Genomic DNA, 16,072 nt, shown 5'->3' with positions numbered 1-16,072 from the left:
TATAATTTTTATTGTATAATATAAATTACACAAATTTTTAATAAGCAATTTTATTATGAAATGTAGTACTCTATAATAAAATCGCAACCGATATTTTGTTTTTATATCAACAGTGTTATCTTTAAAAGTCATTGTTAAAGAAACAATAATGCTAAATAGGTATTCGTGGTATCAACGTTTACATAAATGTCAATTAATATGATATAACCGCAAATAAAATTAGGTATTGAAAAACAGCTTATTTTATATTACACTTAATGAAAGAATAGAGGATAGAGATTCCCTAGCATTTAGTAAAAGCCTAGAAGTTTTAGTACTCGGTTATATTGTGCTTTTTCTTTTGTCTCTGGATAAGTATGATCTAATGAGGGGCTACTGTATTTAATTTTCTGTTTGCTTATATCTAAACCATTTTAATATCTAGTATGTATAGTAGTGCATGCAGTGAGATTGGAAAGTAGGCATGCAGAAAAAATTTCTGATTTTAAATAATAATGAACAGGAAGAAAAAATAGCAAGATACTGGCATAGGTGCACTATCTATGCCTAAGCATAGTCGCAAACTCACATACTTGTATTGTGAGACTTTTTCACGTGCACAAGCACAAGTTACCAAAATCAAATGAAAATATTCAGAATTGCACCTCACACCAAGCTGTAGTGTTTATGTGGTGTTGCAGACTGCATGGACTACAAAGCAGAAGCAATCCTAAAACTGTGTTACTGAATTCAGTAACACAGTTTTAAAGTTGTTACCTTCTAGCAACCCTAGTGTCTGATTAGTAGCTTTGATACAGAAAATGGAGAAATAAGAATATTTTATGTAATTCAAATAGTTGAATTGGTACAAATTAATATTTAATTAAAATTGAAGTAGTGCATATTTACTTTTTATATTTTTAATGAATGGCTATTTAGCTGTTTGCAGAAAAACTATCTAAATTCAAGTAACTATATAAATTTTATAATGCAGGAGGTTTTTAAAGATTTTTTACGTTTTAAACTGTGCTAGATTTTCTACAATTTTTATTTAAAGTATTACAATTTTAGTATGCAGTTTTACAAAGGAAACATGTTATACTGCCTGTGACATGTTTCCTTTGCCTATGGCTGGCAGAAATGAGCTTTGCCTACCTCTCATCTTATCTCCTCAATAGATAGCATTGAGAGGAATGCATGTATCTCCTTTACAGGAGATGAAGGCAGTGCTTAATCCAATTTTCTTCACAGGATCCATGAAAATCTAAATTTTTAGCCATCTACTAGATATGGGATACTAAATGCATGCATATTAGTAGAGAAATTGGGATAAATTGCATTTCTATGAAAACATAATAAAAACATTTGTAATGCACATCCCAAAATACTGATAAAAGTACCTTGCATACTCTGATGGCTTGCCTTTTAATGTATAGTATAGTATAGTATCTCTCTTGCATGCACATTATTAAATTTATCTTGTAAGGTGTATAGATAATTGCCAAAGCTTATTGAAGATTTTAATACTTGTTGGAAAGTTGAGATGTATGAAACATTGTTTTTATATTTATAGATAATTTCTGAAAAGGAAGAAATGAGCAGGAAAATTTTGGAAGAGAAAAACAAAGATTATAAAAAGGTGAGTAATGTATTTTGCAAGAAATGCATTAAATGTTTAAAAATAGTTTCCTATAACGTGCATTAAATTTTAAAAGAAACTTTTGTGTTTTATTACAAAAGTGCATCTTTAATAAATACTAGCTGCTATGTTTAATATATTGAAATATATTGATAAATTATGATATGAACAGAAACATGAATAAAGTTGGATTTAGTGGGGTTTTTGTTTTAATGGTATAATTTAATATGTAAATAAATTTTCTGGAGATAAAATGCATATATCAGCTGTTTCTATAATTTTTCTCGATTGCAAATAATTTTGAGACTTGAACATTGTGATGGCAAATAAAATATTTTGAACAAAATTTTATTAATTCTTAGCCAAATTAATTTAAAATCAGTATTAGCATAACTTGGTAATTTGGGTTATCAATGTTTGACCCTGCATGACTATATATAACAATGCTTGAAACAATATTAGACACACAAACTTGTTTTGGAAACTTTTTACAGAATCACAAAGAAAATGTAGTTCTCACTTAACTGTGTACACTGCAAAATTTTAGTGATGACTTGTATATTTACCGTCACCTCATTTTTGAAAATACTATAATCAAACTTTCATAATTAGTGAAATAGTTTCATGTATTATATGAAATTAACTGAATTATTCTTATCAAATTGTACTTTCAGATGGAATGTGATTTAATATGCTTACAGAACCAGATAGATTTTGAAAAGAATACAAGGGATATGATGGAGAACAATCATGAAATGGTAATAGTAATTCAAATTCTTTTAAATTTTTAAATGATTCATTTGCTTATATAGTAATTGTATGTATTATTTATAATTCAATTAAATAATCAAACTACAGGTGATCCTCAACTTTGATAAATGTAAATGACAACTCACTTTTGTACAAAACTTTAGATCTCCTAAATCACTTCATATGCCAAATTCAGACTTTCATAAATTTTCAGTCTACAAAAAAATATTCAGATATATACAAAAATATATATACCAAAAAAAGTACCACTGTATAATACAGTGGTACTTTTTTTGTTTTTGTGGCATCAAAATCATTTTTGGAAATTTCTTTTAATATAGTGAATGCATGGTTTTAACATTTTAAGGTATAGTACATAAAAAATATTTACTTTTAAAAAGTGAACCTTTCCCTACCTTAAGAGGCTTTTAGCTTTCTGGGAACAGAATTTCCTTTCTAGTGTGAGATTCTACTTCGGTATTTCCTTCTGACACCAAGTAGGTTACACCTACTAAGAGTTTTTTGAGCATTTCTGGATGGCAATAATGTGGTCTTGTATGAGAGACTAAGCATAAGAGGATGGAGTAGGAAAGGATGAGATTCAGTTGGTACAACACTTTACACAGGGTATTTGCATTTTGCAGAGAGAGAGATTACGAATTTTTGGTGCCTCATAAATGTGAACTAGAATCCCCATTGAAGATCTTCAGAATGTAGTCCTTCAGTTAGCAGTTTGGGAGAGAAGCAACAAGTAATGATAAGGAATCTGAGGCCACAGAAGAGCAATAATCCAAAAGAGGCATACAAACACACTAAACTGAACAGTTGAAAGAACAGGCAATGACTGCCTGGAATCAGCTATTCCTTGTCATAGTCAAAGCAGCAAATGCTTTAGAGGTGACTAAAAGTCGTGGGAAAGATGTCACTACCGACTCTGAGAAAGTGTAAGTTGACACACACTCAGGTCAGAAAGTTGACATATAATAATTTCTGACGAGGTTATCCTTGTTGTTTTTCCTTTTACTTGTTTGATTCTCACACTAGAATAAAACACATTGTTTGACTCTGAACATTTAACTTTTGGATACAATGCATTTCCTAAAAAATGTACAAAAAGGTATTTCCTTCTGTAAATTTGGTAATAGCTTGTCCTAGGTGTAATACCTATGACAAACTGTACTATCTCGTGCACTTTTTTAGTCAGTTTATTGTCTGCTAAATTTCTTCTTGGAATATTTTTATGCTAGAATATGCAGTGTGTGGTGTTACACATTTTCCTCTAAATTTTTATTGCATTTTTTCATAATACTAAACATCTGAACATTTGTTCTTACACAATTTAGATAGCCAAGTGCAATATTATTGAGATTTTATATATTGAAATATACTTATGGTAAACTATATTTTGTACTGTTTGGATAATTTATAATTTTGACTATTTTAAAAAAAAATAGCAAATAGCAAAATTATTATTTGGGAAAAAGCACAAAATTGCTGTGCATAACTTATCACACAGGAATACTATTTGATGAATAAAATAGACTTTATTTTGTACAGTGGTTTTTAAATTTAATTTTTTTAACATGGCAATTTTATGCTTTTTTTCCAAAGAACAGGAAACAATCCAAGTATTAAAGCAAAATTAATACTTGATTTGCTTTTATTTTGTTAAAATACAAAAAATTATGATCATTGTTGGTCATGTTTGAGATGTATGCAAGATGGACAAACTCCACCACTTGAATTTGATTAGTTGATGTACTTGTACATCTTAGTTTATTTTTGTAAATAATATGAATAATTTTGTTTCGTAACAACGAAATTCCTTGTAATATTTACAACTTAAATAACCCTGTTGTTTAATATTTTCATATTTTTGTGTTGAATTGATCATTTACTCAATTTTTTTTTTTTGTTTGAATGTCACTTTAAAATTAATAACTTTGAAAAATGTTGGACAAATTGTTCTTAATGGTTGTTTAAATTTTTTGTTAGTAATAAACTTATATCTAGCATAAATTTGTTCAGTAATATAATAAAAATACAGTAGAACACTTTTTTAACCACTCACTGTTCCAAATTATCAGAGGCAAACCTGTAAGTGAATGTATAACTTTTTTTAGTTTTAAACTTTTGTGAATTACATTATATGTATTACAAAATCATTTTACCTTTTATCATTTATTTCAATGTGACAAAATATTTCATATTAAAATATAGCTGTAATATATTTCTTTTTATTCTTAAAACTCTTATATGCATTAGCTGTATAATAAATTATGCAAAAAGTAAATGTATTCTAAATAAACTATTTAAAACGATGGAGTCAGATTAATTTTTCAATCTTACGTAATTGTATTGTGGAAAAATACACGAATTCAAATTTTCTTGTTTATCCCCCATAAGTCAGAAAAAAAACTTCTAAAATCTAAAACATTATGTTAATTATGAGATAAAATTAAAGTTAAAAAAGGTAAAGCAAACCAACTTTGCAGAGAGAAACACTTTAATTACTTTGACATGCCCCCTAAATTCATATTGCCAGTAATGTTGGCCTCTTCAGTAGGGTTATTTTGTACACAGCTCAAATTCCAACAATTATCCATCATGGGATTCCATTTTAAGTTACTACTTATATATCTGACGAAAGTTTCCCAGCATGCTGCTGTTAAAACACCCATATTTAAATTAACAGTATTATTTTGCATAATTATAGCAAAGTGTTCTTTATGTAAAAAGTCTTCTTATATGTGATCAAATTCGTAGGTATGAAAGAAAGGCTTGAAGGTGGTTTTATTTTCCTTTTTACATTTTGTGAATTTTTAATCTGAAATGGCTATGGCCCTCTGCTCTCAGTTTTTGGTTATCCAAGTTTTCGGTCCATATTACATTGGATAATCAGTATTCTACTGTATTCAATAACTTGTTTTAGAAATGTTCAATGACAATATTTTAAGAATTTTTTAGTAAACATGTGTAGTTGCTTAAAATAGAATGTTTGTACATGTTTAATTTTATATTTTACATTTTTTTTACACATAGTATTTATAAATTTTGTATTTTAGGAGAAAAAAATGTTACTTGATTTACAGCTTGAGATAAAGAATGAATTAGAAGAAATGAAAGCAGTAAAATCGGAAAAGGATAAAGAAATGAGTCAAATAAATAATGTAAGTTTATAAATTGTTTGTTTTAATAAAAAGAAATTAAATTAAAGTTTAGTGCCACTCAACTTTTGCAGTTTGTAAATTTTATGTACAAAATAAAAACAGTAACAAATGTTAAACTGAATACAAACAACAAAGCATAGCATCATCTCAAATCAGCAGATCATCTACTTTTTAAAATGAAATAACTTCAGCATTTTTTTTCCTTTCATGAAATTTTTTGATTGAATTTGATTATTGTACAAAGAACTGTATTTTTTCAGCTTAATAATCAATACTTCATGAATATATTTTGAATTATTAGTTGTTTCAGTCATTTGAAAATATTACTAGTACTGACAGTGAAATGCTGAAAGTTTTAATAATTGCAATTATTAAATCTTTCAGCATTTACAAAAACTTAAAAACAAACTTTGCACAAAATTTAATATAATTGTACAGAAAGTTGTGATTTTTAATATTCCTTGCATAAGTCAATTTTTGATTAAAAAAATTGATCTCTTTCTGATGTATGCAAGGTTTATTTTGAAATTATATCTGTTTCATATTTAAGATTACAATCTCTAAATCTACCACAAATGGTGGTCATAACAAAATCTGTCTGAATGTAGTAGCAGGAAAATTATTCTGTTGAGACCAAGTATTGGATAGAATTTTGTTTTCTAAAATATTCTTTTGTTTTAGTACATAATCATTTTTTTATTATTAGCTATGAAAAGCTAATAATCAAAAAATTGCCATGAATATTAGTTAAAATGTCATCAGGACTAAAAATTTTTGTAAAAGCTGTCAAAACACGAAACAATAATTTCATTGGTCTTATTTATCTCTCAGATAAATAAGACCAATAAAATTTTAGCAATTTGGGAAGTGCTTTACAAAACTGAAGACATGAACTGAGTTCATAAAAATTATATATAATGGGATGTTTCTGATGATAAAAGAAAAATTAAGTTTGTCTGTGTATATTAAAAGCTCAATTTGTTTAATAGGAACTGCAACAAATGAAATTTCAGTTGGAAAAGGAAAAGAAAATTAACAATGAATTGTCAGATCAAATAACAAATCTTAATTTATTAGTTAAAACAAGTCAAGATGCTATAAAGGTTGAACAAGATCTTGTCAAAGAACTTCAAGCCCAATTATGTATGAATAAAGTAAGTGTCTATTTTAAATTGAAATAATAATTTGATTGTATCTGAATTGACATTAGTTAACTAGACTTCCTACATTTTTTTCATGTCTATTGAAACTGATAGTATAATCTTTTAAATAGTTTTTAATAAACATACTTAAGTTTTCCCTTACTAAATAAATAGAAAACTGAATTTCATAATTTATCAAAGCTAGTTATGCCTGTGTAAATTATTTGTGTGTGTGTGTATATACAACAAAATAGTGAATGTAAAAAATTATTTGGGAAATTGTGATGGGAACAGGAAATTATTCTGACCGAATTTTTGGAAACTGGGTTACTCACAAATAGTTTTTGCAGTTCTCCTCAATTTCTGAGTTCACTTTATTTTTGTTTTTGATGGAATGAGGCAAAGCAACATTGAGTTATCTGCCAAGGGAGTGCCTCCCATGAGGACTTTCTAGGGAACTGGCTCCTATTTAAATGTTACACATGAAGGAAACATGAAAGTTCATGTAGCCATCCTTTTGGTCAGACACAAACCCACTGTCAGTGCTCAGTGGTTTTATCCACTCATTTATTTTTTGTTCAATGTTAGTAGTTAACAATTTGCTTTCCATGTTTTACTGTTGTAATGGGATTGATATTTAATTTAAAAATACTCATTCATTTTTTTTATTTCAACACTGTTTCATCTTTTAATAATATGCATACTTCCAAAATGAATCATTCAATGTAGAAAGTGAGTGCTGAAAAATCATTCTGAGAACTTTGAATTATTTTTGTATATTTAATTTTAACAAATTAAATTTTTTTTTTTTTGTCTGACTATGATTTAATAAAAATATCACCCACAATGGCATTAAAAGTAAATTGTAAAGTTTTTAAGAACATATTGTGAAAAGACAGAGTAATTGAAGTTGATGATGCAGCCTTTAGTGGAGAGAGAGAGAGGAGTGGATTTTTTTTTGGAAAAATTCTTTTGAATGAAATAATAAAAAGTAAGGATCAAGGCAGGAATCATAAATCATATCTGTAAAACTGTGTAAATTGTAGCAATCTGAATGTTATCCCTTGGTACTTGATTGCTACTGCTTTTTTTCTTTAGATTGTTGGAAATAAATAAATAAATTCCTGTAAAGAACTTATCATAATGGAACACCAGATATGTATAAAATGACAGTGGGGAAATGCATTTCCTTATTTAGATATATATAATCAGTCATCTAGTGTTCCTATGAGTTCTCTACAGCAATTTTGTACTCCCAACATGCTAGAAGTTTTCTATACAGTTACTTGCAATGATTTGTATGGTAGATTTAAAGAGCCTTACAGATATTACTGTAGGTGGTGATTTATACAATGAAACTTTTTTCATGCAAAGCTGTTAGGTCTGAAATATTTCATTTGTTCATTTCACTTATTAATTAATTTTAGATTTAACTAAAATAACAGAAATGAAGCAAAATAGAAAGTATCATCAAATATTCATTTGTTTTTAAATTGCATACTAGCTGTCATTTTTTTTAACAGTAAATTCAGAGGTATGGGAGTATCTAGCAGTGCAGGTTTGTCACCATAGACATATGCAAGAAATTGATTGATTGTAAATTTAAATAAAACATTTATTTCAGAGATTTGAAAGATACAAACTTTAACATTAATGTGTGATCCAGATAAGTTGGCATCAGTTGTCAACATTCATAATAAATAGGAAAATTTATTTTGTTGAATGATTTTAATTCACAAAGTGTTTGCTTCAAAACAATTTTTTAAATTTCAGAATTCTTCAAATGGTCCCACTATTCAGGCTGAAATGCCAATAACTACAAATGTAAGTTTTTTTTTTTTGTTAAAATATTTTAAATTTTTAACTACTCTAAAAATCTTTTTAAAATCATTTACTAACTACTAGCATATATAATATTTAAAACTTGCAGTCACGATCAGTACAAGTAAAGAGTGATAAACCTAAAAAGTCCAGGAAAAGGGTAAGGATCTAACATATCTGCATGTCATGTAAACAACATTTCTTAACTGTTGTTAAAATTTTGATTTTATTAATGTCAGTCTACACATTTCAATTGTATCTAATACTACATTTTTGCATAAATCTAAAAAATACATCATCTGAATTTTTATATTTTTATCTATCACATTTTTTAATAGAGTAGTTTCCACAGTTAATTTATTATTTTATGCAGTAATTTGAATTCTTAGCATTCAGTTTAGTGATTTTTCAGGTTTCTTTCAAGGAAGTCAAATTACAGAAATGTAAATTTTCCAGTATTTATTGAATTATTTTTATGTAATTCTAATAAGTATCTGAGAATAATTTATATAAAAAGTAAGATTATTTAAAAGCAGCTTTAATATTACAAAACTATTTTTTATAATACTGATCCTGTTTTATATGAATTTTTCTTAAATGCAAATTCACTTTCTCACATTTGTGTAAAGAATTAGACAATTATTGCCAACCCCTAGAAAGTTGAGTATGTGGAAAGTCCAAATGTTGCACAAAATTGGTAATTGGTAAAACAGCTTGCTAATGAAATTCAGGATTTAAAATTTGATTCTGCTTTTGAAACTTAAATTCTCTAGAATATGTTGGAAATTACTTTTGCAGTCAAAACTGCCAATAAATCAATGCATTTATTTTAAAGGAAGAGCATAATTTCTTTTGAGTGAATGTCATAAGATGAAATTTTTAAACATTACAAATAAATTACATGAGATAGCAAAGCAGACCTATCTTGGTTTAATTTGCTTTGATTAGTTGGTTTTAAAATATTTCTTGTACAAAAAACTAACTAATAAATTATGTAATAATCACTATTTAATTTTTAAACAAATCTGTGTTTCTTGTGAAACATTCTTTATGTAAAAGAAATGCATCTGTGCTTAACATGAAATTTAACTCTACTCAAGAACCTTGTTTCATGCCTTAAATAAGACTTACAGAAGAAAAGCAATTGTTCTAAAATTAATCAAGTATTAAATTTGTATCAAGTATATAGATTACTGTATTTGTTCTAGACTTCAATGTTAGAACACTGTAAATGCTGTTAAAAAAAAACTATGTATTTTGAAGTCCAAATCCAAATTTTGAAAAAGTTACATATCCTTGAGGTTGGCCATCCAGGCCAACCTTCAAAGGTATATTTATAATTCAAATTTTTGCCTTTACTAACGTTTTTGTTTTAATTATTAATAAATTTTATAACATTAGCTTTATTGATAATTCTGGAAATTTCAGCATTTGTCTTTGGACATTCTTGGATGATTTTTTTTTCTTTTTAAATACAGTAGAGCGTCGATAAGTGGAATGGCCGGAAAGTGGAACGATTTTCAGTCGGACTGTGTCGTGCTGAATCGAATGTTTTTCATACTAAATTTACTTCTAAAGTATAATTTTCATGTTTTTTATATTCTTTAATATATTTATTTTGTTTGTACAAAATGCAGAAATAATTTTTAACGATACGATAGCCTCGATGATTATTATAAAAATTTTCGTTAGGCTTAAAATAGACGAAAATTCAACACGAAGCGACACGCAACGGAAAAAAATTTGAACATCGGACAGGTTAATGTATTTTTTCGTACAAAGTCGGAAACTGGAACAAATCATTAACTGGAAGGACCCCAGTCCCCAATTGGTTCCACTTATCGACGCTCTACTGTAATACAATTATATGCAATCTATCTTTCAAGATGGTTTAAACAATTTTCAGTCATTCCTGTTCTCTGATGAATCGTTATTTCCTCCATAATTTATTGCTGTTATAATTTTATTGTATTGTGTGAAATTCCTAATTTGAAATATAAACTTTTTTTTAAAATACAGTAGCCTCTCGTTATATTGCAGATTTGGATATATCGTACTTTTCCCCCCTCCCAAATTTTACAAGCACTTGAGTCAATAAATTTTAAATTACCTGTTTCCATTGAATTTCTCTTTGCAACAAAATACAGTATTTTATTCCTACCACTGTCCTTGAAACTACTACTACTGCAGGTGAAAGAAAAAAATTTGTCAAGATCTAAATAAGCAAAACAGGTGGACAGATCAATTATCATTTGTTTCCTTTTGATATTAAAAGTTGTTTATTTATTGGTTTTAAGTATTGTCTCCTCACAAGTTTCTGTGAAATTTCGAATTCACTGCATAATGCATAAGGAAAGGATTTATTTATTTTTGAATGGAAAGTTCTAAAATTTTTATCTCTGCTTTGCCGTGGTGTGTCATCCATGCAAGCTGTGGAAGCACCACTTCCCTTGTATTTTCTAAAATATAAATACATAGTGTGTGATTATTTTCATATTTTAATGTACTTTGAATTAATTAAAATTAGTATTTTTATTATAACTGCATTATGTATCTACATTTCTATACTACATGTGAAAAACAATGATAAGATTACTATTGTATATTCGAATATGCATATTCCCAATGGAAGCACTGTATTGTCTAATACAGGATAGCTTCCACAGTAAAAATATTTGAATGGTGTAAAGCAGCCAGATTATATGCATTCACGCATGATTTTACAGAGCACCAACCTCATGCAGATGCTACACACCAAAACATCATATAACGCCACTTCCAATGATTTTATCCAAGGCCCGCACAGTTTTCTTATCATCAAATGTCACTGTATGCCACTACTGCTTTTGATATGTTCAATATTTATTTTTTAAATTACTGTATAATTTTTATTGAAAACTAAATTACACAAATTTTTAATAATATATTATGAAATATAGTACTGTATAATAAAATTGCAATTGATATATGTTGTTTTTATATCAACAGTATTTGCTTTAAATGTCTTTGTTAAATAAACAGTAATGTTAAATGGGTGTTCGTGGTATGAATGTTTATGTAAATGTCAATCAAAACGATATAACTATGAATAAAATTTGGTATTAAAAAACAGCTTACTTTATATCAAACACTTGCTGATGAAAGAATAGATGATAGATTTCATAGCATGTATAATCTGTGTAGTAAAAGCCTAGAATTTTTAGTTCTGTGTGTCTCAACAAGCACAATATAACGAGGCTACTGTATTTTTTCCTTCTTTCAATTGGAATTCTTTTAATGAAACTAAGTTTGACAACATTTTTTTAAAGGTAATATCAGTTTGTTTTTACTTTTTAAATACAAACTTGCATCAACCTTTAAAAAAGTTGCTATTAACTTTTTACAGTTCTGTGTTTATTAATATCATCTTATGGAATGTTACATTCTTAATGTATTAATATACATTAAGAATTTAACATTCCATGCAGTAATGCTAATTTATTTATGGTCAGAAAATACTTGAATAATTGCAACAATCTCCAAATTGTAAGTTAGCCAACCTGGTGGAGGTTAGGGACTTAAAATTTCACTTCTCGGACACCAGTGTAAGTAACTTGACTTTTACGGGGAGTCGAATTAATCCCATGTTAGAATGATTAAAGGAATATTTGTATGTGGGTGTGGCGGAGGAGACAAATGATGACAAATATCTTACATAACCCATTTATTTTAACAGGAAATAACTTACACTATGCACAAATAGTTGCTTTAAACAATTGAATGTTCGAACATTCTAAGCGTCTGGGATGTTTTCTCAATTGTCACTCGATGGTTGGCTCTGGGACAGAGGCAGGTGAGGAGATTCGTCAGTTAGCATCAGCAGCATGGCTCTCTGGATGGACACAAGGGCAGAAAACTCCGTCTTACATGCATTGACACACAGCATCTTCGTGCTTCCAAACTTCAGTAACTGCCTGTGTGTGTCCTTGAAGATCAGGGATTATATCAATCGCCATTTTTTCCTTTTTTGTCCATTCCAATTGGCTCCATATCCCTTTTTCCCACTTTCCGATTGGTCCCTCATCTGTCCCTAACCGAAAGACAAGACCTGTTCAAGTTACAAGAATCCGCTTTGGAGAATCTACCTGACATCATCCATTAACTCTGGACAGAAGGTGCTGGTGGAACTTTGGAACCTGCGCTCATATTTTACCTCATTGTTGTCTAGTCTATTTTAATGACCTGATGCAATGCCCCTTTTTTATCATTAACCTTTCCCCTTTTCAAAGTTTATGCTTTAATTGCTTGTATACGAGCACCTTGTCAAAGGTCTATCTCTACTGGAGGACATTTGTTTACATTTGTTTACATTCATGTTTTACATTAATAATTTTTTTTCGTCTGTCTCATATGACTTGCACAACTAATCTGATCTTTGATCGGTTTTAACAATGGAAGTTTTTCTAGTTTCGTTTTAATAAATTTTTATAATAATTGTTTAATTCCAACCCATTCTGGGAACCTCACAAAATAGCTAGATGTTACTGCAGATATATTACAACAACACAAACTTTGGATTTTTTGTACTGAATAAACAAATAATTATTTAATAAAATCTCAATCATGATTTCTTTCAAAAGACTTGTAATTTTTTTTTTAATATTCTTTTCTGTTAATGCTAATTTGAATTTGTGTGTGTATTTATGATCTCACTATTACTACATAAAAATTTCCAAATGATGCCCACAAGTTTGATTCCAAAAAGAAATTTCACTACAATACAATAAAATTATGATAGCAATAAGTCATGGAAGGAAACTTAATGAATCATCATAAAGCAGGAATTACTGAATTGTTTATAGCATTTTTACTGAAAAATTTTAAATGCATATAATTGAATTATTTAAAAAATGTGAGCAAATTCTCCAAAGACCAAAATTAATGTCTATGGGCAATGCTGAAATTTGCAGTATTATCAATAAATCTACCATTTTGAATATAGCTGGAATAAAGTTGAATCAATAGTTAGCTTAATTTATTACAAGAGATTTTATTCTGGAATATTATGCCTCTAAATAATTTTAAATTATATGCAATATACATATAACATGTTGGGATGCAAGTATAAGAGAAAACAAATATGACAAATTTACTATTGCAAATAAACATGATTCAGATAAATATTAGATTCTTATATTTTTTTTTTTGTATAAAATGTGGATTCTTAACCATGCCTGCATAATTTCCTACAAAGGAACCTTCCATTTCGTTGGTTATTAGATAAGCATGCATTTATGATACAAAAAGTCAGATTTTAGGCTTGTAATAAAATGAATGCATATGTAAATTTTCCAGCATGAAGAGTTCGTATAACAAACATTTGTTATACAAACTCTTCATGCTGAAAATTTATGTATGGTGTTCATTTTATTACAAGCTATCTATTCCAGTTTTAATTAGGACTTCATATTTTAGGCATCTAAATATTACTCAAAATTGCATTGTGGGAATCTTATTCTGTTTAAAAGGTCATAAGCTGTATTTTTGTGAAAGGTAAGAATATTTTTTCTAAAATTTAATATTTTTATTATACAGGGTTCTTCCAACAGGAAATAGCCATGGCAAGTTTTCATCATCAATGTGTTTCCTCTGCTTATGTTAAACCTGTGCTGCTTTTTTGTTCGGTTAGTTTTGTGGGACGAAAGAAAACAATGTAACTATTTATTATAAAGTTTCTCTATAGTAAAAAATTTACTTGCAGAAATACCATTAGTGTAAATGAGTAATTAGAATTTTAACTACGCACGAATATAAAAGTTGACCTTTATTTATTCTACCATAATTTTGCACTTGTAAATTTTTGCAAAACAGTTAACTGTTTTGCTCTGTAAAAGGTGCTTTTACTAAAATTAGTGTCAATGTATATTTAATGTTAATATGAGATGTCTATAAAAAATATTTGTAATTAGTATTAAAAATGTTTTGCCAAATTATTGGAAATGTCTTGTACAAATTTAACTCTAGATTTTTATATTATGTTGAATTGCATGTGTTTTTACTTAAGTCCAAATGCTTTAAAAACTGTAGTAATAAATTATAAATAAAATTTGAATCTTACAATTTCTGAAAGTCATTTTAAAATAATATATATATAAAATTAAAAATTATTACACAAAACAACAAATGCATGTTTGATCATTCTTACCATATTTCTATGCAGAAATAAATTCGTTGACAGTGTAGCTAGATCAACTATAGGGGTGGCTGTAACAAACTGGAGGTGGCCTTACTGGGGAGTCAATGTTCTATGTCCCTACAGAAAATTAAGTGAAATTTAATGTTTTAAAGCACATTTTGATGTATTTTTGACTCTAGCAAATGGTGAACTGTATATCTACAGTAGTAATCTTTGTCTACAAATTATTTTAAACTAGATATTCCCTGTCAAGCATGACTGAATACTTTTTATGAGAAAGTTAGAGATTGAAGAATTGAGAAGAGTAGAGACTTTAAGAAATTCAAGAAAAGTTGCTACTATTTTTACAAATTAAATAGTTTGCTAAATTAAGCTATCTGTTGTAACAACAGATAGCTTAATTTAACATAAAGAACAACAAAACAAAATTTCATCTGGAGTGGATGAAAATAGTAGGGGAATTCACTTACACACAGATTTAGGCCTTCATATTAAAAAATAAAATCTTTAGTGTTTACTCAGAATGTAGTGTATATTGTCTCTTTAATAGACTTTTCTTGCTGTCCTTTTTTTTTTAGTAATAGACACCTTAATATTGTTTTGACGATTGACAACATGATGCTGTTTCTGCAGCCCTTCACAAAATCATTTCTTAAGAATTTTGAGCTTGTAAATATAGGCCTATGTGCGTTTTTCATGAAACAAAGTTTTAAAATATTTTATTACAGTAATTACTAATACAAAAGCCTTAGTCTGTGTGTGAATTCCTTAACTCCTGCAATTTTGGTCCAATTCAGATGAAATTTTAGTTATTCGTTTTATGTTCTGTACTTATTTTGCAGAAATATTAGCTGCAGAATAAAACGTTTTATCGATTTTGGATTGGTGATCACACTTATGTTGCAGTGACATCAGTGTCCTCATTTAATTCATGTTTGATGAGGGAATTTCCCATAAGTTGCATTTTTAAATATTTGGCAAATGGCATATTTTAAACTTACTTCATTATATTTAAACTTTAAAAAAAGTTAGCCTCATCGTGTCACTTCTATAACAAATTTTTTAATCATCTTTCCATGGTGACAACGTGACGTTCTATTGTCCAATCAGAAGTTACGATCTAACAAGCCCGTTATTTAGAAAGCAATTAATAGGTTGTTGTTATTATTAAATCTTTGTTTTTACACTTTATAAAAGAAAGCCTTCAAATACTGACTTTTGTTTTCGTTTATTTCCTTATATTTTTATCTATAACTAGCTGACCCGGCAAACGTTGTTTTTGCCATATAAATTATTTCTAGGTAATTTCTAGCTGACCCGGCCACGCGTTGTTGGCTCAAAATGTATCTATTATAAATGTATAACACTTCCCCCGTGGGGGGAATTTCAAAAAATC

The 16,072-nt window shown here is 28.2% G+C and overlaps 1 protein-coding gene across 1 annotated transcript in view; it reads left to right on the top strand.

Moving 5' to 3' along the window:
- The window catches only part of LOC136983572 (putative leucine-rich repeat-containing protein DDB_G0290503), a 71,805-nt gene extending 57,205 nt beyond the window's left edge, over positions 1 to 14,600 (top strand). Inside the window, 7 exon segments of the mRNA XM_067280366.1 lie at positions 1,553 to 1,618; positions 2,293 to 2,376; positions 5,434 to 5,538; positions 6,528 to 6,692; positions 8,454 to 8,504; positions 8,611 to 8,661; positions 14,076 to 14,600. Coding sequence (XP_067136467.1) covers positions 1,553 to 1,618; positions 2,293 to 2,376; positions 5,434 to 5,538; positions 6,528 to 6,692; positions 8,454 to 8,504; positions 8,611 to 8,661; positions 14,076 to 14,096 — 543 coding nt within the window. The 3' untranslated portion in view covers positions 14,097 to 14,600.
- Positions 14,601 to 16,072: the final 1,472 nt, after the last annotated feature.

This window comes from Centruroides vittatus, unplaced genomic scaffold (assembly GCF_030686945.1).
Source record: "Centruroides vittatus isolate TY-2023 unplaced genomic scaffold, ASM3068694v2 contig_883, whole genome shotgun sequence".
NCBI lineage: Eukaryota > Metazoa > Arthropoda > Arachnida > Scorpiones > Buthidae > Centruroides > Centruroides vittatus.
Note: the sequence above shows the minus strand (reverse complement) of the source record. Positions and strands in the feature narration are given on the sequence as shown.